This window comes from Gadus macrocephalus, chromosome 16 (genome assembly GCF_031168955.1).
Source record: "Gadus macrocephalus chromosome 16, ASM3116895v1".
NCBI lineage: Eukaryota > Metazoa > Chordata > Actinopteri > Gadiformes > Gadidae > Gadus > Gadus macrocephalus.
The window spans coordinates 27,240,431-27,263,545 of NC_082397.1; the positions used below are offsets into that span (position 1 = coordinate 27,240,431).

Consider the following 23,115-nt stretch of genomic DNA (forward strand, 5'->3'; position numbering starts at 1 on the left):
AAGATGGTGAGACTTTAGTAGACAAAGTTAGTGATACCTTAGTAGTTGGCGATGGTGAGACTGTAGTAGACAAAGTTAGTGATACCTTAGTATATAGAGGTGGTGAGACTTTAGTAGATAGAGATGGTCACACTTGAGTAGATACAAATAGTGATATGTTGGTAGATAGAGATAGTGATATCTTAGTATTGTGATTCTCAAACTATGTTGGACATGGATCACCTGACAATGCACAAAACACTCCCATGGACATTTTACTTTTGGGATCAGCGATGAAAAGGTAGAAGAACCCTAACCTTAGTTGATGATAGGATGATAACGTCTAATAGAAAAACATGATGATATGGTCTAGTAGACAGAGATATTGATAATGGTCTAGTAGATCGAGATGGTGATAATGGTCTAACTAGACCATTATCACCATCTCTATCTACTAGACTCTAGTAGATAGAGATGGTGATAATGGTACCTTCTCCAAGTCTCCTTCTGGGTGCCGCTGGAATCCCAGCAGAGCAGGTCCATGTTGTAGTGGGTGACAGGGGAACCGCCGTCGTTCTTGGGGGCCTTCCAGGTCAGGGTGATGGTGTCCTTCTTCACCGCCTGGATCTTCAGCCTTGTTGGGGGGTCTGGAGGATCTGGGGACAACAGGAACACTTCTTTAGTACAAGCTCTTCTGGTAAGTATTGTTGATATAAAGAATAGTATGTAGTAAGTATTGTCGAGATAAAGAGTAACATGAAGTTATTGGCTTACGGATGGGATCTCTGGCCATGGAGCCGTCTACGGTCTCGGCATATGGTCCGAATCCAAAGCGGTTTTCTGCCCGGACACGGAACAGATACTCCTGACCATTGATCAGGTCAGCCACCACCAGAGATTGGGCTGAACAAGATGGGTTCACCTGGAAAAGACGACAGCAAGGGTCACGATATCTGGAGACCAGAAGTTCATGCTAGAGCAAACGTGGATGTTGCATCATAGTACCTTGGTCCAGGCTTTGCCCAGAACAGTCTTCCTCTCGATGAAGTAACTCTTAACCCGCTCTCCTCCGTCACTTTGTGGGGGCTTCCAGGTCAGCCTGCAGGTTCCTCGAGTCACATCACTGACCTTCAGGTCCTGAGGAGCTCCGGGTAGGTCTGAAAAGAGAGACACCTCAGTACCAAAGCCCTGGTCTACATGGAGACATCTCAGCATTCCTAACCCCTGGTCTACAGAGAGACCCCTCAACACTCCTAAACCCTCGTCTACATAGAGACACCTCAGCACTCCTAACCCCTGGTCTACAGAGAGACCCCTCAGCACTCCTAAACCCTGGTCTACAGAGAGACCCCTCAGCACTCCTAAACCCTGGTCTACATAGAGACACCTCAGCACTCCTAACCCCTGGTCTACAGAGAGACCCCTCAGCACTCCTAAACCCTGGTCTACAGAGAGACCCCTCAGCACTCCTAAACCCTGGTCTACAGAGAGACCCCTCAGCACTCCTAAACCCTGGTCTACAGAGAGACCCCTCAGCACTCCTAAACCCTGGTCTACAGAGAGACCCCTCAGCACTCCTAAACCCTGGTCTACAGAGAGACACCTCAGCACTCCTAACCCCTGGTCTACAGAGAGACCCCTCAGCACTCCTAAACCCTGGTCTACAGAGATACGCCTCAGCATTCCTAACCCCTGGTTTGGAATCAAGCTAGGGACAACATAATTAAGTTAACTCTCAAACTTTGCTGATTCAGGAAAGTATTCTGTTCATTTATTTGTCGGGGTAGTTTGAAGAGGTAGCTTGAAGAGATAGTTTGGAGAGAGAGTTTGAAGAGGTGGAGGTAGGAATGAGGAACCCACTCACCGAGGACGTTGACTCTGACTTTGAGGACCTTGTGTCCAGCAGGGCTCTCAGCATTGAGGATGTAACGGCCAGTGTGGTTCAGCTTGCTGTCTGCGATCATCAGCAGTGAGCAGGTGTCTGTAGTCACCACCTAGACAAACACACGTACAAGATATGATCATGATGACTACGCAATGGCCAAAACATGTTCAAGATACAATAAGGACGATGAGGCAATGACCAACACATTTACAAGACATGATGAAGCAGCATTGACAAACACATGACAAAGATAGCCTGATGATACCTCATTATCATCAGTGAACTGAACCATCAATACTGAACCGGTTCGAGGGTCGAAGAGAGAGTTAAGACTTTATCATGGCAACCACATTTAACCACAAAATTTGTTCAGACCTCAGAATCAATGGGCAGCGTATGCAGTTCATTCTTCTTCTCCGTCTCTGCAGGTCCATCGAAGGACCAGCTAATCTTGGGAACTGGTCTTCCACTGATGGAGACTGGGATCTTGATGCTGTCTCCTGCCCTGCATGTCAGCAGATCGTGGGCACTCACATCCAGACTGAGGATGGGCTCAACTGGCAAATAGAAAGAATACTAGGTCAGGTATCCATACGACACTTGGAATACTAGGTCAGGTATCAGTATGACACTCAGAATACTAGTTCAGGTATCAGTAGGAAATATGACTTCAGGTGTACAACATGAAATAATAACAGACATTACCAATAGACTTTTAATTACAACACGAATCTTACTCAGGATGTCCTGGACCAGAATGTCGGCCGTCTTGGCGCTTGGCTCAGAGTTGCCAGCAGCGTTTACGGCGTAGACCCTGAAACGGCACTTCTTGCTCTCCTTCAGGTCAGGGACTGTGATCTCAGTGGAGGAGTGGAGCTTGTCAGCAGGGTTGACCCTCCTCCAGTCTGGAGAGCCATCTTCATGGACCTCGATGATGTAGCCCTTGATGGGGCTGCCGCCGTCTTTGTCTGGCGGGGTCCAGGCAAGAGTGACGCTGCTCTTGGTCTTGTCCTTCACTACAGGACAACCAGGGGCGCTGGGGGGATCTGGAGCGAGTTGGTTCACATTTCACTTCATCGAGTATTCACTACTAGAGAACCTCTATCCTTCAAGTGCTTATGAATCCACACCAAACTTTACTGATATAATAACTATTCTTACTGAATCTGCTGATGGATGAATGAATGAATAATAATCATTAATAATAATAAAAAACTTACTAGGGAAACTAAGCATGCATGATGAAGAAGACACTCACTGCAGGGGTCCATTGCAAAGCGGCACTCGCTGTACTCGCTGTGCGGTCCTACGCCGGCTGCGTTACAAGCAGAAATCCTGAATTGGTACTCTGTTCCTTCGATCAGCCTCAGCACGGTGTACTTTAGGGCCTTCACCGCAGGCTTGGTGACCGGAGCCCGGTTCACCTTGCCCCAGTACACGGCTCCTCGCTCTCTCTTCTCCAGCCAGTAGCCCTGTATGCTAGATCCTCCGTTGTCCAGGGGAGGCTCCCAGGTCAGGGTCATGGTGGAAGCTGTGGCCGAGATGATCTTGGGGTTGCGTGGAGGACCAGGAAGTCCAAATGGATCCCGGAGCTGGACCTTCTCAGAGTCACAGCCGTCGCTCACACCAAACTTGTTCTCTGCCTTGATTCTGAACTGGTAGGCTCCATTTATGAACAGCTTGTACACCTGACCACAGTGGACACAGCAGAGAAGCTCAGTGTAGCAGATTACATCTCTTATATTTCTATCTCCAGATGTAATGGGCTATCCATTCCTATGATTTACGTGTATTGTGTATACTGTGAGTATCTTATTGGTGTTGGAACTCACCCCGTATCTCCTGTCGATCAGGTTGATGGTCAGAACCTCAAAGTCGGACTTCTTCTTGCTGGCATCTCTCCTTTCCACAATGTAATTAGTTATGTCACTTCCTCCGTTGTCCTCAGGCGCATCCCAGGTTAGGTAGCAGGACTCTGACTTGATGTCTGACGCCACAACATTTCTGGGAGGCATCGGGCGATCTGCAAAGAACACAACCTCAATCCAACACTCAGTACTCACTGACTACTGTATGCTCTATCACGTCTTTTAACCAAACACATCCAAGCTGAGGTTGAAGAAGCTTTATTACCCAAGACCTCCACCCGGATCACATGCTGGGCTTTCCCGTAGCAATTCTCAGCCATCAGCGTGTAGTTGCCCTTGTCCTTTCTGATGCTCTCAAGGAGAGCGATCTTAGTCTGCAGGGTGGTCCTGCTCACCTGAACACAAAAACATATCTCAAAGCTTGGAATACAAAAACAACACACAAGAAAAAACAAATCTATTAGTTATAATATTTCCTCAAGAACGGCATCGCCATACTTCCTCTGTGTCTATGGTCATCTTCTCCGGGTCGGGCTTGTCAATCACCACATCATCCTTCATCCATTGGAGGGTTGGGAGGGGAAGGCCCCTGACCTGAGCTGGGATGTCCACGACGGCACCCTTCTTCACAGTGATGGTGTTGCTCTTGAAGTACTTCATAATGCTAATGACAGGAGGAACTAGAAAACAAACCAGGAGTTAGCTCATCTTATTCACTAAACAACTAATACTTTAATGCAGCTTTTCATTTAATCAGGATTAACATGTGTCTGTTCATGGTGTATGACAAGTAATCAGGATTAACATTTCTCTGTTCATGATGTATGACATGTAATAAGGGTTAGAATGTGCTTGTTTGGCACTGGGCGGAGTGAAGACGTCAAAGCCCTATTTCTCGCCTAAAGTCACGTTGTTTACCCCCTCACGGTCCTTTGTCACTTTACTTTTACTGTCTGACCGGTTATCATGTCGAACAAACCCAGCAGAGGTAAAAACGCCAAGTCCGAGCAGTTCCTGCTACATGATGCCTTTGCTAGCAAACCAACAACGACGAGCAATGCTGCTAGCAAACCAAACGATCTAAAAGAGATCATGTTCTATTTAAAGCTTGAAAAGATCAAATCACATTGAGGGAAGCAACAAATACATTTGAAAAAGTATGGATGCCTTTTTCACGTATTTTGACATTACCCAAATTACAGACTGGGTGGATTCCAAAAGTATAGAGTAGTGCCACAAGTGTTTATGCCCTGACAGAAAGAGTGGTTTCAATTAAATTTATGATGCATATTTTTAATTTAATTATTTCTTTAATTAATTATTTGTATTTTATTATTTACTTATTGTGCTATCATTTTTGTTATATTTATTTATTCCTATGCTACTACAACTATTACTATTCTTTTTTTTGTGTGGGTATGTTATTTCTACATGCATTTAATTGTGCATCAGGAGGGGGTTGGGGTGCGGAATTATATTGATATATTTCAATGTTGATTTTGTAAGGTTTTATAATGAAAAAGTTCAATATGAAGAAGAAAAAAAAAAAGAATGTGCTTGTTCATGCTTTATGCCAGTGTTTATACTTAATACTTAATAATTAACTTATGTGTTCATACGTTCATCGTCCTGGATCTTGGCTGAGAAGGGCTTGGACGTCTCGCCGTTTCCAACCTCATTCACGGCGAAGACTCGGAACTGGTACTCCTGGTTCTCCGACAGGTTCTCAAGGGTTCCACAGCACCCTGGGAACATGCGTCCTGCCACATCGAACTCGTTGCTGTCCGACCTCATCTTCTCCACATAGTAGCCAAGGATGGGGCTCCCTCCGTCCGTACGGGGGAGCTCCCAGACCAGACTGATGCTGGTCTTCCCCTTGTCGCTGTAGTGCAGCTTCTCTGGAGCCGAAGGGGTTCCTGGAGGTCCAAGGTCAACATAGTGATGCTGATGTTCACAGATCCCTCTAAAACAGGCCTCATTCTGCCATATTTTCTTCTTTTAACTTTGACTCACACTAAATAATGACATGCAATTTAGGACAGATTGATGAAAGTATATGTATATTGTACATTGTACAGGGCATGGTAATGGTAAAGGTAAGGTCCATGGCCACTGGACACGTTGTGAATAAATGATGCAGAAACCAAAAAAACACGTGCACGGAATTGTCATGACAAAAATATTTACATAATATATTCAGCATTTTCCATATTTAATTGAAAATGATAAATTATTCAACCAACATAGCTGACCTTGAAGTCGACCTTGATTTGAATAACATTTATTTTTATTTTTATGCAAATCAGAATAGCCGTATATGGTAACCGTCCGATTCAGATCCATGATTTGGAATAAATGTATTGACGTTGGAAAAAATCGCTACGAATAATGGTGTTCAATGTAAAAGGACCTTCAGGGTAAAGGCTCTGGTAAGGTAAGGGTCAGGATAAGGTGTTACCTTTGGGATCCACAGCGAGGATGGGGCCCAGGTCTGCAGGGGCTCCGTCTCCATACTTGTTCCTTGCAATGACTCTGAAGTCGTACTCCTCGCCCACCAGCAGGTCCTGGATGTCACACTTACAGGCCGCCGTCTCCACCGGCTGGCGGAACAGCTTCATCTTGGCGTCCTTCCTTAGAACTTCATAACCCAAGATGTCACTTCCTCCATTGTCCAGGGGGTCAGCCCAGGTCAGGGTGATGTTCTTCTTAGTCACCACCACCGTTTTCAGGTCCACAACCGACCCAGGGACATCTAGAGACACACACACATAGTAATCAAACACAGGGTTTAGTAGTTCAGTTCTAGGGTGAGGGTTAACCCTACAATAATAGTTTAACTTGAGTAAATAAATTAATCTAATAGTGTAGCTGGCTAGTTGAGCTCTAGTAGTAGTAATAGTGTAGTTGTGACTGACCCATGACGTCCACCCGGGTCTCAGCAGACTTAGTTCCACTACTGTTGGTACCGGTGACCTGGTATTTTCCGTGGTCGGCCCTCACCACCTTCCTGATGAAGAGCACACTGTTCCTTCCCTCTGTCTCCACCAGGGCCCTCTCCTTGTCCACCTCCACCGTGTCCTTGCTCCACTTCACATCTGGCTGCGGGCGCCCGCTGACCATGGCAGGCAGCCGCAGGGCCTCCCCCGCCCTGATCATCACTCCGTTCTTCACCGAGACATCGAAGTCTACCGCCGGGGCCTCTGCACACACACACAGAGCAACACAGCAGGGGTCACCAGGGTGGAGTGGTAGTATGGATGGATAAGGTCAGTGTAGTGGGGGGTCTGGGGGCTACCTTGTGGCTCCTTGACGGTCACTGGCTCGGTGACTCCAGGGGCCCCGGGCCCTGCGTCGTTGACAGCGAGGACTCTGATGTAGTAGTCGGTTCCCTCAGTCAGACCACTCACTGTGTAGCTCAGCTCCTTGCACCTGAACTCCGTGGAGCGACTCCACTCCTTCTCCCCAGCCACCACCTGCACACCATGTGACCACACCATGTGACCAAACCCAAACAAAGCTGTACCCAAACCAGAATATAGCAGTATCTTCCCCATTGTGAACCTCCTCAACATAGTAGTCCTGCTATAGGGTAGTAGTACTATTGTGTGGTAGACCTTTAGGGCCCTATTTTAACGGTCTGAAACGCAAGTGGGAAGCGCAAAGCGCAAGTAGCTTTGTGGGCGGTTCTACGGCGCTATCGCTATTTTACAGGCGGATAAATGACACTTGCGTCGCGGCGCAAGTGTCAAAAGGGTTGGTCTGAAGCAGCCTAGTTACCCGTAGGTGTGGTTTGGGCGTAACGTCCAACAAACCAATGAGAGTGCCAGCTCCCATCCCCTTTAAGAGCCATGAGCGCATTTGAATTGGACAAGTTGATATTTTGACAGCGCGTCTGCAGTCTCGGATGAGACAGATGCACATGAATTTCAAACTGCAAATGGCTCAGTTTATTGCCAAATAATATGGCCTAATTCACACATGGAATAAGTGGTTTTCTTCCACAACTTCAGAAATACTGAGTCCTCAAATAAATTTCGGCAAAGAAAACATATATGATATAACATATGATATGCGGTAACTGTGGTTCTATTTAATGATATACGCAATACATTATAAACATTGTTTCTTATCAGTATTGTATGCTATCCTAATATGCATGTGTCCCCGCGGTAATAGACATTGCCATTGATTGTATTATGCGTTACGTGTTTAGTTTGCGTGTGTTTAAACAGAGCACACACGCGCGCCCGCATTCATTCATTCTTTTTAACACTCACTCGCGGTAAAACAATGTTTTTCACAATCAAATACTCATCAATCCTAAAAGTTATGGGCATGTGGGCCTACACGATGTCTCTGTCAAGAAAATATGTGTTTGCTGTACGGTGTTTGCAGATGCATTGATTTAAAAGTACAACTTATTACCGCTTCATCAGCTGTTCTTTCCCAAATCATTTACCAAGAATGTGTGGCTAGGTAGATGGGAGAAGCAAAGTGTATGCGTGAGGTGCACAAGCAATCCGTATGCATCGCATGCGCATGTATGCAGCATGCGCCCTAAAAATAGCATCTGAACAACGCGCAACTGACTTTAAACCAGGTATTTCCTGGTCAGTAGCGCAATGGTATTCAGAAACGGCAAAAACCGTTTGCGCCAGAACACGCCTCCTCCTTCCGCCGAACCGCCCCTTGGGGCGCATGATCAATCCCTAATTTACCGGCGAGTGGCGATGGTGGGAAAAGAACGCTCTGCGCCAGTTGTAAACTAGCAACGACACATGCGCCAGTGACTAAGTCACTTGCGCCGGATGCAAGATAGGGCCCAGGGCTCTAATACTACTTCACTACCACTGGTAGTGAAGTAGTATTATAGTGTAGTAGTACTATGGTGTAGAAGTGTAGTAGTACCAAATTAAAACCAACCAATACCCTGTCACTGCACTCTGTTACCAAATGACCAGTGTGTTAGTATTAGTAGGTAGAGCTTTGTGGTAAAGCAGGAGTGTGGTGGAGCCACAGGTGGTGTAGTTGTACTAGATTATATCCAATCTCCAGTGTGTACCTTCTCCACATGGTAGCCCAGGATGTCTCCTCCACCGTTGTAGAGAGGGGGCTTCCAGGCGATCATCACACAATCCTTCCCAGTGTCCACCACCCAGGGGATGGGGGGGCCAGGGGGCACTGAGGAGGAAAATTATTAAGAGGATGATTTGTTAAGGTATGATAACCTTTATATATATATATATATATATATATTAGTGCTGTCAAGGGATTAAAATATTTAATCGCGATTAATCACATTAATGCCATAGTTAACTCACGATTAATCGCGAGCAATCGCGATTAATTGCAAATGTTTTTTTATGCTAAATATCCCTTGATTTCTTTGTCCCATTAATTTTTCTCATTTTAATGCTCTTATCAACATGGAGAAGTGCATCGGCTTGCCCTGTGCAAATGTTTTTTTATTGATAACAACATTGGCATATACTGATTAAAACAGGACGATACAAAAAAAAGCCTATAGTGCAATTAAACGATGAACATACAAACATACTGCCTTGAACATAGCAGTCAGGCTACTGCTTCTTTGTTTTGAGCCAAAGAAAAAAATAATAAAAAAATAAAAATTGCGTTAATCGCGCGATAACAAAATTAACGCCGTTAAAATTGGTTTGCGTTAACGCCGTTAATAACGCGTTTAACTGAGGGCACTAATATATATATATATATATATGTACGTTTGGCCACCTCCAACTGGATCGGACTAGAGTTTAAGAAATGCTGCCATAAGGTGATAACTATATTATACTGCAAGGTGATAACTATATGTTACTGTAAGGTGATAAACTATATGTTACTGTAAGGTGATAACTATATGTTACTGTAAGGTGATAAACTATATGTTACTGTAAGGTGATGACTATATGTTACTGCAAGGTGATAACTATATGTTACTGTAAGGTGATAAACTATATGTTACTGTAAGGTGATGACTATATGTTACTGCAAGGTGATAACTATATGTTACTGTAAGGTGATAAACTATATGTTACTGTAAGGTGATAACTATATGTTACTGTAAGGTGATGAACTATATGTTACTGTAAGGTGATAAACTATATGTTACTGTAAGGTGATGAACTATATGTTACTGTAAGGTGATGACTATATGTTACTGTAAGGTGATGACTATATGTTACTGCAAGGTGATAACTATATGTTACTGTGGGGTGATGAACTATATGTTACTGTAAGGTGATAACTATATGTTACTGTAAGGTGATGAACTATATGTTACTGTAAGGTGATAAACTATATGTTACTGTAAGGTGATGAACTATATGTTACTGTAAGGTGATGACTATATGTTACTGTAAGGTGATAAACTATATGTTACTGTAAGGTGATAACTATATGTTACTGTAAGGTGATAACTATATGTTACTGTAAGGTGATAAAATTACTGTGGGGTGATGAACTATATGTTACTGTAAGGTGATGACTATATGTTACTGTAAGGTGATGACTATATGTTACTGTAAGGTGATGAACTATATGTTACTGTAAGGTGATGAACTATATGTTACTGTAAGGTGATGACTATATGTTACTGTAAGGTGATCAACTATATGTTACTGTAAGGTGATAACTATATGTTACTGTAAGGTGATAAACTATATGTTACTGTAAGGTGATAACTATATGTTACTGTAAGGTGATAACTATATGTTACTGTAAGGTGATAACTATATGTTACTGTGGGGTGATGAACTATATGTTACTGTAAGGTGATAACTATATGTTACTGTGGGGTGATGAACTATAGGTTACCATAAGGTCTCTGTGGTGTAATGAACTATACATTACGTTGTTTTATTGTATTTTCGTGTCAGGTGTTAAAGCATATGCTACCGTCAAGTCTGTGAGTTTGTAACCAAGTAGGAGGTACGCTGAGGCGTGTTAATACTGGAAGGTACTCACAGATGGCGTCCATGGCCACGGTGCGATCGGAGGGCTCACTGAAGGGCCCGGGGCCGGCCAGGTTCTCAGCACACACCCTGAAGATGTAGGTGAGGCCCTCCATCAGGCCGATCACCTTCACTTCCAGGGAGTTGAGAAGGACGCGGTTCACCCTGGTCCAGTGCTTGCTGTTCACCTCCTTCCTCTCGATCCAGTAGCCCAGGATGGGGCTGCCATTGTCTTTGGGCTCATGCCAGGAGATACGGGCGCTGCTGGCTGTCACCTCATGCACCCTTGGGGTGTTGGGGGCGTCTGGGGGGTCTGGGGAGGGACGTTATGAAGCACACTCAGTATCAGGACTCTCAGGACTATTCTGAAGCTCACATGGTAGACCTTTGACCATAGTGTGGACGAGTCATGACTTACCAAACTGGTTCTTGGCCACCACTGGCTCCGAGGTACAGGTGGGTCCGCAGCCAAACCTGTTCTCCGCCGAGACTCTGAAGATGTACTCCTTCCCTTCAATGAGCTTGGTGACAGGGTAGCTGGTGCCCTTCAGTGTGGAGGTGATGGTGATCCAGCCCACCTCCTCGTTCTTGTTGTCCTTCTTCTCCAGGATGTAGTTAAGGATCTCGCTGCCTCCGTCATCCTCGGGAGCCTCCCACTGGCACACCAACGAGGTGTTCCTGATCTCATCGAATGTGAAGTTGATGGGAGCAGCAGGCTTGTCTGTCAATCACAAAACACAACGACACTCACTTAGACCCACTCAGAGTCTTCAAAGAGACCCAGTCAATGGTAGTGGTTCAGAACTACTGTGGTCTAATACGAGGGGTCCCTTACTAGAGTAGCAGTCAAACACTCCTGGTCTCTTATAGAGCCTGACCGATAAAGGATTTTTTTTAAAGCCGATACGATACAAATATTTGGTGATTTAAAAATCCGATATTCCGACATATATTTAGAAAAGAAATTCCAGAAACGCGTTACAAAACATAAACAGATTTCCCTCAAATTGGTTATTTGTAGTTATTTATGAGTCCTCACTAAAATAATAAGGTATGTCAGTTTAAAAATAAACTTTATTTCATTGTTTTTCATTGTCACAACAGAAAAGTGCGGAACGCGTAAAGCGGCATTGGGTATTTTTTTTTTTTCAACGTTGCTCGTGAGCACGAGAAAGTATTTGGTGCTCACGAGAAAGTATCTCGTGAGCACGAGAAAGTATGCACATCTTGTACGCATATCACTGGCTGTGTGTCTGTGTGTGTGTGTGTGTGTGTGTGTGTGTGTGTGTGTGTGTGTGTGTGTGTGTGTGTGTGTGTGTGTGTGTGTGTGTGTGTGTGTAAGAGACGTCAGCGAGTGAGTGGACGAGCGCGAGTGTGCATGTCAGTTTAGTGAAGTTTAGTGAATGAGTCCAATTGTGTGTAAGAAAGAACAAAGTACCCAGCCTGTCAAAAATCGGTGGCCGCTACATTCCGAACATATTCCGACCTATAAGCAGACCCACTGCAGCAGTGTCGGCGTTAAGGTGGGGCATTTGGGGGCCGTGCCCCCCCTAGCGGTTATTAATGCCCCTCCTACCACAGGTCATGGCATGGCCAAAAAAATAAATAACCCCTTTAGTTATTCTTTTAATATTAAATGTGCAAACTGTAATTTAAATATAATACAATAAATGAGCGTGGAAATTGCATCACTTTGGTTGTGCATGCATACCAGGTTCGGCTTGGTCAATGCTCATTGGCTGCTGAGTAAACTTGTTACATCGATTCAACATAACGTTGAGCTGCAGCACGCAAAATCCTGGTTTGAAAAAATAAATAATATGTCCGCCTATATCAATGACAGTTAGCCTAATTATCAACAAAAAATGTTTTTACGAAATTTGCTAACCATTTACACGCAAATGCACAAGCGAATAGAAGGACACAGTACTTAAGTGTTTCAGCAGCAGTAGGCCTACTCGTCGCCTGCAACTCTTCTGACGGTAAGCCGTTTGTTTATTTCACTGCTTGAAGCCAGCCCTGGCTCTTTTGTGTATGACCTTGTCTAAGGTTTATAACCAGTGGCAGGCCTACTTAATGTTTTTTTTTTTTTTAAGGTGCATAAACTGTTGAGAGGTGAATAAACTATTTCTGAAATATCAGAGGTGGGTTAACTGCATTTATTGCGTTTAGCCTCCACGAGGCTAAATGCCTCGTAGCCTCCTCGTCTTCATGCTTGTGGATGCGTAAACTGTGTGCATAGGGCTACTACCACATAGCCTCGACAACAAGAACATATTGGTGCTAAAAAATAATTAATAATTAGCCCAATAATAATAATAAAGAAAAATATATGTCGTTTTTGATAGCATTTCTGCCGTGTTTGACTATGAGGTCACCATTGAGTTAAAATATTTCTGAAACGGAAGTGCCCCCCCCGCTGGTGACCCATGCCCCTCCAGTAAATCTGCTCTGGCACCAACTGCCGGTCAAAGTGAAGGGTGTTGCCCCCGAGAGAGCATCGGCCCTGGAGGGAACGTCCCCCCTGTGGAGGCGGAGCGCAAGAGGGTATACGTGCTCCAATAGTGCGAGATAAAAATAAAGCACATTCATTTGAATGATTTTTGCTTGTGTGTGATTTATCGCAGGCACGGGTCGGGTAACGGGCCAAATATTAACGGGTATTGGCGGGTGCGGATTTCATTTTGATGTTGTCACGGGTGACGGGGCGGATCTGGTGCTGGACATAGTCAGCATCATCGACAGCATCGTAGCTCAGCTGACGTGGAAAACCATCTGACCTACTAGATCTATGGACATACCATGCAACTGTTTGGGCTACAATTCCTTTAGAGATACTTTCTCGTGGAGACCCAACCAATGCGCCCAAATGCGGCCCAACCAACTCTGCTTTCCAATATTTTGTTTATTTCCAATAGCCTAGGCCGGAGTCCTGCACGGGTCCACTGTTTGAGACCCGCCCCCGCCGCACCCGCAAAGTTCAGCACCAGATCCGCCCCGTCACCCGTGATAATATCAAAATGAAATCCGCACCCGCCTGACCCGTTAAAATTTGGCCCGTTACCCGACCCATGCCGGCGATAAATCACACACAAGCTAAAATCATTAAAATATAATTATGTGCCTTATTTTTAACTCGCACTATTGGAGCACGTATACCCTCTTGCGCTCCGCCTCCAACTATGTGATGGTTGGTGTTACACCTTTCCTGCTGTCGGCTCCCAGACCGTAGTCGAGGAGCATAGGGGAGACGTTCCCTCCAGGGCCGATGCTCTCTCGGGGGCAAGACGCTTCATTTTGATCGGCAGTGGGTCTGCTTATAGGTCGGAATATGGTTGGAATATGGTTGGAATGTAGCAGCCACCGATTCTCGATTCTTCGAGGCTGGGTACTTAATTATTCTTTTCTTCTATTATCACACCCGGACTCGTTCATTACTTCACTAAACTGATACGCACAATAGCGCGTATTAGTTTAGTTTACAATAGCGCTGATAAATAAGTTCTGATAAATAAGTTCTGATAGATAAACTTAAGACATGAAACTCAAAGTCCTTGACCAAAAACGTTAATTAATCGGCCATTATAAATGCCGATACAGATAGTTTGGAAAATGCCTAATATCGGCCGATAACATCGGCCCGCCGATAACATCAGCCCGCCGATAAATCTGTCGGGCTCTAGTCTCCTACTAGAGTAGTGGTCTAAAAATACTGCTCTCCTACTAGAGTAGTTGTCCCTTACTAGAGTAGTAGTCTAACTACTGGTCTCCTACTACAGGAGCGGTCCAATGTAAGTGGTCTCTTACTAGAGTATGAATCTAAGACTTTAAGTATCTAACCAGAGTAGTGGTCTATTACTAGAGCAGTAGTCTAGTGTCTAATGATGTGGAACTAGAGGGTCCGATGCTAAGGGAGAATAACATGAATGGGTTCGTTGTTACCGAGGATGTTGACCACACAGGTGGCTGTGGCAGCTCCATGCTGGTTCTCCACCTGGACTGTGAAGACCCCATGGTCAGCCCGGACGGTGTCTCGGATCATCAGGGCCGCCTGGCCCTTCTGGGTGGCTTCCAGACCCAGACGCTCCCTCATCGGGGTCACAAACTCCTCATCAGGCTCTGGAACCTGCAGGCAGAAGGTCTGGTGGTGAGAGGTAGGAGACAATGCAAACTGAAAACACTTCATCACGTTATCATGGAGAAAAGAAGACCTTGGCTCTGCTCTTCTTCTTGATGATTGGAGCAGTTTTCTTGGTAGGTTCATTGGTGACGTTCTCGTCGTTCCTCAGCCAGCTGATCGTAGGGTAGGGGCATCCGGAGATGTAGGCGTCGATGCGGACCTCCTGGCCCTTTTTGACGCACACGCCGGACTGCACGTGGGCGTGAAGGGTGACCTTTGGTTTCTCTGCAAGGCCAAGTTGGTTTTTCAGTGAGTGGTGGATGGGTATGAGGCCTGTGTTTCTATTTAGGTTTTGATAGGACATAAGGCTGTGTTTCTGTGCATGTTTCTTAATGTGAGGTGCTGGGTCATGAGGTTCTAAGCAGGTTCCTCAGTGCGTGGTAGGGCTTTGACTTTTGCCCAAGAATCATATTCGAAGTTTGTTTGTTTATTAATATTAATATTCGAATATATTTGAAAATTTATTCATAATATTTTGACCATTAAATGCCTTCAGTAAGACATATATGGTATAAAACTTAATTTGTATATGCTTTGTCCACTAGAGGGCAGTGTATCAGTCAACGTCAAATTGACATTGAGTGCAGCTTGCTGGGATGTAGTGTAGACAGGTGGGCTCTCAAGTTGCTGGTTGTCCCGTGGTATGAGAGTTTGGTCCTACATATTCTACATATTGCTTTATCCTTATCGGTTATTTTCCCCTGCATTTTTTCGAACCCAAAGTAGCGCCAAACTTTGGTCAGGAGTGTAAATATAAAATACAAAGTTGGCGCAAAGCAGGACGCAACGCCACCTACAGGAGCCCAGATGACCAATAATAGCCTTGCTAATCCGCATGCGATTCACAACCTCACCAGGTGTGAAAAAGCCTCGGAATCTGAATTGAAAACTACGTTCAAGCAAAGGCATTTATAAAAAAGAATGCCCATAACAGTTTGCAATATTAAGGGCTGCCTAATATTCGTTTGAATATTGATTTATTTTCGAATTAAATTCGAATAACGAAGTTCGGAGTCAAAGCCCTAGTGTGTGGTACTGGGTCATGAGGTTCAAGGTAGGTTCCTCAGTGCGTGGTGCTGGGTCATGAGGTTCTAAGCAGTTTCCTCAGTGCGTGGTGCTGCGTCATGATGTTCTTAGCAGGTTCCTCAGTGTGTGGTGCTGGGTCATGAGGTTCTAAGCAGGTTCCTCAGTGAATTGTGCTGGGTCTTGAGGTTCTAGGCGGTTCCTCCGTGCGTGGTGCTGGGGCATGAGGCCCAGGCGAGCAGGGTCCAGTACTTACCCACGGGGTCAGCAGCCTTGATGAGTGGCGTGCTGCGAGATGGCTCGCTGACTCCAGCGGCGTTCTCGGCGCGGACTCTGAACTGGTACTCCATGTCCTCAAGGAGCTCCTCCACCACGTAGGAGAGACCATGGACCAGGCTGGGATTGATCCTCTCGTAGCGATCCCCGTCCTTTATCATCTTCTCCAGGATGTAGCCCTGGATGGCGCAGCCACCGTCGTAGTCTGGGGCCTTCCAGGTGACCGTGATGGACTTGGAGGTGGGGTCCTGGCCCGCTACCTGGATGGGTGGGTCTGGTTTCTCTGTGGATCCATCAGTGTTAAGGTTAGGTCTGCGCCAAATTATATATAACATATCATAGTGTATTATTAACCTTTTTAAACTTGATTTCTTCAATAATAACGGCCGTAACATAAGGTCCAGGGTTGGGTCTATAGTTTATCATATATATTATAAATTACAATATTTTGTTGTATATTATCTGATGCAGTATCTTATCTGTGCAATATAGATGATAATATATTCAAGATGATCATTTCATATTTATGATAATATTATATATATGAGATTATATATATATATATGATAGTATATGATAGTACAATATATATGATAGTATTATGCATATATGAAAGTATATAATTGTACAAAATATATGATAGCACAATATATATGAACACAGTAAATCATATATGATAGTACATCAGATAAATGATCATACATTTAATATACGACTGTATATTTGTTTGATAGTATATATTTGAATAATGTTTTCTGTTGATTTCTATATATTATACATATGAGAGTATAAAATATATATCAGGGATGCAGTAAGGCCCCGGGCCTTCCCCATCATTGAGGAATAAAGACAGAGAGCCATGGCCTTTAAAAGTAAGTCACCACTAGAACTACTACAACTGCACGGAATGCTAGTTGTTGCACTTAATATTGGGCAAATGTTTTTCAGTTTTGTGCAATCCTTCAATGATGATTTATGTGAGCCCTTTCGCATTAAAAAAATACGAATCAATCATATGCCTGTTGTTGGTTCTTTTAAAACAAACTTGTTGTATTTGTCGTTTAAGAAGAGTACAGACACGTAAAAAATGCATTTGAGAATGGAAAATATTAAATAATATACGTAGGTTCAATTGGGGCCCTCTTTATCATGACAGTTTCCCATCCCTGGTATATATATGATAGCATATTATATATGATAGTGCAATATATATGAATGAAGTACTTCTGCATGATTCCTTCAGTAATAACAGTATATGACATATGATAGTATGTGATATATATATGATGGTATATGATAAAAATGATGAAAGAAATGACAAGTGATTTCTTCAGTGCTAACAATTGTATAATGTATAAATGTTAGTACATTATATTTGATGCATAGGATCTATATGAATTAAGAACTCACGCTTGATCTCCTCAATGATCACTGGGCTGCGCAGCTCGAGGTACTCTCCAGCCCCCACCTTGTTGTGCGCCTTGACCCGGAAGTGGTACTGACAGTTGACGTAGAGGTCCTTGACGGAGCAGGAGAGGATGTCCTCCCCTGACAGGACCGGGACATAGGTCTTCTTGGAGGACTCACGGCGCTCCAGGGTGTAGCTGACGATGGGTGTGCCCCCGTTGTTCTCGGGGGCTTTCCAGCTCATTTTGCAGGAGTTCTTTGTGACATCACTGGAGCTGATGTCCTCACACTGACCAGGAAGACCTGCAGGGTAAACGGACAGGGCTCCTTCAACTGACAGTAGATCATCAGCAGGGGGCTGTGGATACAGTGGGAGGGGCCTACTGATGACCTCAACACACTGACAGTAGATCATCAGCAGTGGGCTGTGGATACTGGGGGAGGGGCCTACCAATGACCTCAACACAATCAAAGTAGATAATCAGCAGTGGGCTGTGGATACTGGGGGAGGGGCCTACCAATGACCTCAACACAATCAAAGTAGATAATCAGCAGTGGGCTGTGGATACTGGGGGAGGGGCCTACCAATGACCTCAACACAATCAAAGTAGATAATCAGCAGTGGGCTGTGGATACTGGGGGAGGGGCCTACCAATGACCTCAACACAATCAAAGTAGATCATCAGCAGTGGGCTGTGGATACTGGGGGAGGGGCCTACCAATGACCTCAACACAATCAAAGTAGATCATCAGCAGGGGGCTGTGGATACTGTGGGAGGGGCCTACCAATGACTTTGACGTTGACGGTCTCGCTGACGATTCCCAGACTATTCTTCAGGGTGATGGTATACTCTCCGGCGTCGCCGTGGGAACACCTCAGCTTCTCCAGGTGAGCATTGCTCATCTCCATGGTCATGGAGGTCTTGTCGTCTGCCTTACACTCCACCTTGTCCTTCTGCCACACCATGCTGGGTGTGGGGATGGCGGTGTAGGGGATGTTGAGGTGGAGCTTCTCCCCCTCAACCACCACTAAGTCTTTTCCGTCAAGCTGCAAGGTCGGGGCACCTGGGGAAGAAGGGTGGTGATGTAATCTATAAAATGACGCAAACTAAACAAGTGGAAACATAGTAGTCTTGAGCTCTACGGATCAAGAATGTAAGCGATTATACGTACAGTCAGGATCCTTGGTGAAGATCTTGTCGGTTATCTCTGAGGGATCACTGACACCGATGGAGTTGATGGCGCGCACCCTGATGACATACTTCTTCTCTGGTTTGATTCCGTCATCAACGCGGAACTGGAGCTCCTTGATTGGTCGGGTGTTGACCCGGAGCCACTTAAGCTCTGGGCGGGCCTCTGCCACCTCCACGTGGTAGCCGGTGATGGGGCAGCCTCCGTCCTTAGTAGGAGGCTTCCACGTCACGTTGATGTGCAGCCTGCTGGCGTCGGGGATGGCCACCTGCTGGGGAGGAGACGGAGGGCCTAACAGGATAAAAACAAATGGTTGGTCAACAAGTTGAAATGTAACATGATCATCTTTAGGAACAATCATATGAGCTCACAAAATGTATATAAAATATTTAAAAAAACTAGAAAGTAAAAAACAGCGATTTTCTGGTTGTAAAATGTAAAATAAAGCTCGATCTGATTGGTTGGTCAGTAGTCTGTATCTAGGGGTCAAAGTTGATATTGTTGAGCTTTGAGTTTGGTGGCTAGGTGGACAATCTGAAAGTCTGTTAGGTTGCATATATGCAGTGGTGTAGTCTATTTCCTCGGTTCTCAAAGTGGGGTCCGCGGCGCGTTGCCAGGGGGTCCGTGAAGAGCTTGTTGTTACAACATAAACATACCGGTATTTATGGAAAAAATGTTGGGCCGGTCGTCATTACTCCCGTCGGCGTAACGTTAAACCAATGAACACTCGGCTTTTACATTACGTCAAACTCCCTCAGGCTTTACCTTCACATCTCGCACCTAAATAACTAAATAAAAGCCAATTAAACAGGCGCATTGTGTTCAGCCCTCCCCCTGCTTTAATTTTCGGCCAATAGTAACTCTGTTAACATTGCGTCAACCTGTCAACGCATGCTCGAGTCTGCCCTGCGTTCACACCAAAAGATGCAAAAAGATGCCGCGCAGCACGATCCCATTCAAAGTGAATGTAGAGACGCGTTGCGGGTTTGCTGCCGGACCACTTGCTGCCGAGAAAACTGGCAGCAAAATTTGATTTGCGGCACGGCAAGATTTGATTTGCAGCGCAGCACGCCCGTGCCCGCGCTGCAGGCGTGTTCACGTATTTTGCGGCGCGTCAAATGCTGCTCGAGTTGAAATATTTCAACTTTTCGGCAGCAAACGCGTGATGACAGCCAATCAGCGTTCAACAGCGCTGCCAAAGCTGTGTTTTGCGTCCCCTTCAAAGCTTCATCCATATATGCATGGCATGCCGAGCAGGCGATTTGTAACGATGGACCATTGGTAACAGTAGGTAACGTGTTTACGTGGGTGAATAATTTAACTGTTTTGCACCACTTTACTATCTCTCTTGTAAACCAATCCTTGCAGACATTTGGAAATAAACATGTCCTCTGCCGTTGTCCCAGGTCCATTGTGACAACATTGGGCAATGTTGCCCAATGTGTCATGTTTTTTTGTTTTTTTTTGCTGGTTTTGTTTGGGTTGGGTATTGTGTGTGTGTGTGTGTGTGTGTGTGTGTGTGTGTGTGTGTGTGTGTGTGTGTGTGTGTGTGTGTGTGCGAAATTTTTATACACACATTTATAAAAAAGTAAAATCTATTTACATATTGTAAGTTATGCCAAAATACAATAAAATGCTTATTTAACACTATTGTGGTATTAGCACTGAATTATTGAAGCATAAAAGAGTTCAAAAGCATCTAACAGAAAAAATAGACATGAGCCTATATGATTACATTTGTGTTGCGGTTATGAGGGGGTCCTTGAAATAATTTCTGCCCTATGGGGGGGTCCCCGGCCCCATATAGTTTGAGAACCCCTGGTCTATTTTATTGTAGTGGGTATACTGTGATGATTCCCTCCCAGCCTCGTACAAACCCGTCCCACCGGTACGTGTACGTGTGTGGTGCTTATGGGGTGTCGCACCACTCATCAACGCAGGGGTCTACAACCCGCTGATTAAGAGTATAACGATTTTCAACATTTATGGAAAGCTGAATAGGTTTATCAGTTTTAATAACAGTATGAACAGTATGAACAAAGTTGTCCTTTGCATATCTATAGTAGCAATAGCACATGCTAAACAAGGACAAAATCTACTCAAATTAATTTAATGAACTGTTTACAACCATGGCTAACCAGTGCATGAGAAGGAGATGACAGGAGACTAATGTTTCAATCTTTCAATTGCTCTAATTTGAGCTCTTACTGTTGTTATCTAACATACCATACAGTAATTGAATTGTGCAAGTGTGAAATTACTGCACCTTAAAAATGACCATGAATTAGCTATACTCTCATTTGCATAGTGATTAACATTATGAATTTCAATTGTGTATACCAACTGTATGTTGGCTGACATTTACCAAACTTTTTTTCCCTCCACTCTAACCAAGGATGCCTGTTTTTAAATTCCCTAGCCTGACACCCAGTCTGAAAGGCTGGCCAGGGGTTCTCATCTAAAAGTAACAAGGAGATATAAAGTGGGATTAAAACATTGTTGACTACTTGTTATGTGGTTTACACATTAATATGGGAGGACTGGACACACACACACACGCGCACGCACGCACGCACACACGCACGCACATACACACACACACACACGCGAGAAGGAGGGGCTCGGCCCGCCAACTAACGTGCAGAGATGCAGGGGCAGCTTCGCGCTTCGTAACAGAGACAGGGCAGAGCGCGAGCGCGCAGGGGGAATTTTATGAATGGTGAATGTAGGAGATAACTTCCCCTGCTTAAAGTATTTTATTGCAGTTATACCCAACCGGTATTTGCGAAAAATAAACACAGAAGTGAAAGATCTGTCACAAGACGATTGATATATCTGTGCACATTTTTAAGTGGGCAAATCCTGGTGCGTTCCTAGTTGGTATACGGCGTATACCTGCGTATCACGTAGACTACACCACTGCATATATGTCTAGGTTGGTCACTCAACTGCACAAGAAAAACCGGTGGCCATCTTGCAACATCTACGCTGAATCGAATGTTGGCCACTTTAAGGGCGGGCTCTCTGATGGTTTGTATTGTTCAGAGGAACACGTCTCAAGCATAGGACACTTACTGGTTGGGTCTTCGATGGTGAAGATCTCAGTGGGCTCACTGGGATCTCCGACGCCAGCCTTGTTCTCCGCTCGCACCTGGAACTGGACCTCGGTCCCCTCGTCCACATCAGTCACTTTGTACTGGCTCTGCTTGTCAGGAGTCTTACAGCACTTCAGCCAGCGGCTGCCCAGTTTCTCCTTCTTCTCAATCACATACCTGGAAATACAAGGTTCTCATGTTACATATTACATTCACAAACCGATGGCGGAGTCCACCACACAGGGAGACAGCAAGCTCTTCAGGAGCAGGGTGAGGCGTCTTGCTCAGGAACACCTCAACACTCAACTAGGAGGAGCCGGGGATCATACTAGCAACCTTCTGGTTACAAGCCAACCCGCTCCACCTCCTGATCTACTGCCTCCCCAATGTTGGTTTAGAAGACAAATTTCTCAACCACATCACATCACCAGAACAATGTAATAGTCTGAGCAGTATTCCAATGCTCTGGACTGAGACACTGGCTGGATGACTCACTTGGTAATGGGTCTTCCACCATTGCTTTTGGGGGCTTCCCATTTCAGCTCCACGTGTCTCTTGGTAACCTCCACCACCGTCAGCGCGTACGGTGGCCCAGGAGTGGCTGAAATGAACAAGAAGTGAATGCCAAATGCTTCACAATTCTCCACAGCATTGGTCTAACTGGTACAGCAGTGCACACAGAGGAAGTACTCACTGAACGTGTCCTTGGCGAGCACCGCATCCTCCAGCTCACAGAACTCCCCCATCCCACAGGCGTTCTCAGCAGCCACTCTGAACACATACAGGGTGCCCTCATTGAGGGGAGTCACACAGTACTTGAGCTCCTTCACCGTGGTGTCCACCGCCTGCCAGCCCTTCCTCCTCACGTCCCTCTTCTCCACCACGTAGTTGGTGATGGGGGAGCCTCCGTCGCTGCTGGGCAACTGCCATTTGAGGTCAGCACTGACCTTGGTGATGTTTGTCACCTCCAGCCACTGAGGAGCCGACGGGGGATCTAGGGCCAGAGATAGAGAGAGAGAGAGAGAGAGAGAGAGAGAGAGAGAGAGAGAGAGAGAGAGAGAGAGAAAACGTGAGAGAGAAAAAACGTGAGACGGAGTAAGAGAAAGAGAGAGAGAAAGAGAGAGAGAGAGACAGAAAGACAGACAGAGGAACAGGAGTTATGAGTTGTGTGTTTAGGACCATGGGTTATTTTTTTAATATTACATCAATAATAATAATGCAGTAGGCTAATAGCCTACTG

General features: G+C 45.1%; 1 protein-coding gene across 50 annotated transcripts in view; it reads right to left on the minus strand.

Annotated features, from left to right (window-relative positions):
• LOC132474120 (titin-like) overlaps positions 1 to 23,115 on the minus strand; it is a 178,324-nt gene that overhangs the window by 74,449 nt on the left and 80,760 nt on the right. For all 50 annotated transcript variants that reach the window (XM_060074608.1, XM_060074631.1, XM_060074605.1 and 47 more), the window contains 26 exons: positions 22,570 to 22,869; positions 22,371 to 22,476; positions 21,856 to 22,052; positions 18,763 to 19,071; positions 18,376 to 18,654; positions 17,593 to 17,892; positions 16,163 to 16,465; positions 14,915 to 15,108; positions 14,646 to 14,829; positions 11,122 to 11,424; positions 10,717 to 11,016; positions 8,795 to 8,913; positions 7,028 to 7,205; positions 6,648 to 6,932; positions 6,191 to 6,484; positions 5,352 to 5,648; positions 4,231 to 4,412; positions 3,998 to 4,127; positions 3,697 to 3,887; positions 3,123 to 3,552; positions 2,602 to 2,910; positions 2,240 to 2,421; positions 1,844 to 1,973; positions 985 to 1,136; positions 754 to 901; positions 470 to 635 (listed from right to left, as the gene is read on the minus strand). In XM_060074608.1, the coding sequence (XP_059930591.1) occupies positions 470 to 635; positions 754 to 901; positions 985 to 1,136; positions 1,844 to 1,973; positions 2,240 to 2,421; positions 2,602 to 2,910; positions 3,123 to 3,552; positions 3,697 to 3,887; positions 3,998 to 4,127; positions 4,231 to 4,412; positions 5,352 to 5,648; positions 6,191 to 6,484; positions 6,648 to 6,932; positions 7,028 to 7,205; positions 8,795 to 8,913; positions 10,717 to 11,016; positions 11,122 to 11,424; positions 14,646 to 14,829; positions 14,915 to 15,108; positions 16,163 to 16,465; positions 17,593 to 17,892; positions 18,376 to 18,654; positions 18,763 to 19,071; positions 21,856 to 22,052; positions 22,371 to 22,476; positions 22,570 to 22,869 (5,968 nt within the window). The remainder of the gene's footprint in view (positions 1 to 469; positions 636 to 753; positions 902 to 984; positions 1,137 to 1,843; positions 1,974 to 2,239; positions 2,422 to 2,601; positions 2,911 to 3,122; positions 3,553 to 3,696; positions 3,888 to 3,997; positions 4,128 to 4,230; positions 4,413 to 5,351; positions 5,649 to 6,190; positions 6,485 to 6,647; positions 6,933 to 7,027; positions 7,206 to 8,794; positions 8,914 to 10,716; positions 11,017 to 11,121; positions 11,425 to 14,645; positions 14,830 to 14,914; positions 15,109 to 16,162; positions 16,466 to 17,592; positions 17,893 to 18,375; positions 18,655 to 18,762; positions 19,072 to 21,855; positions 22,053 to 22,370; positions 22,477 to 22,569; positions 22,870 to 23,115) is intronic.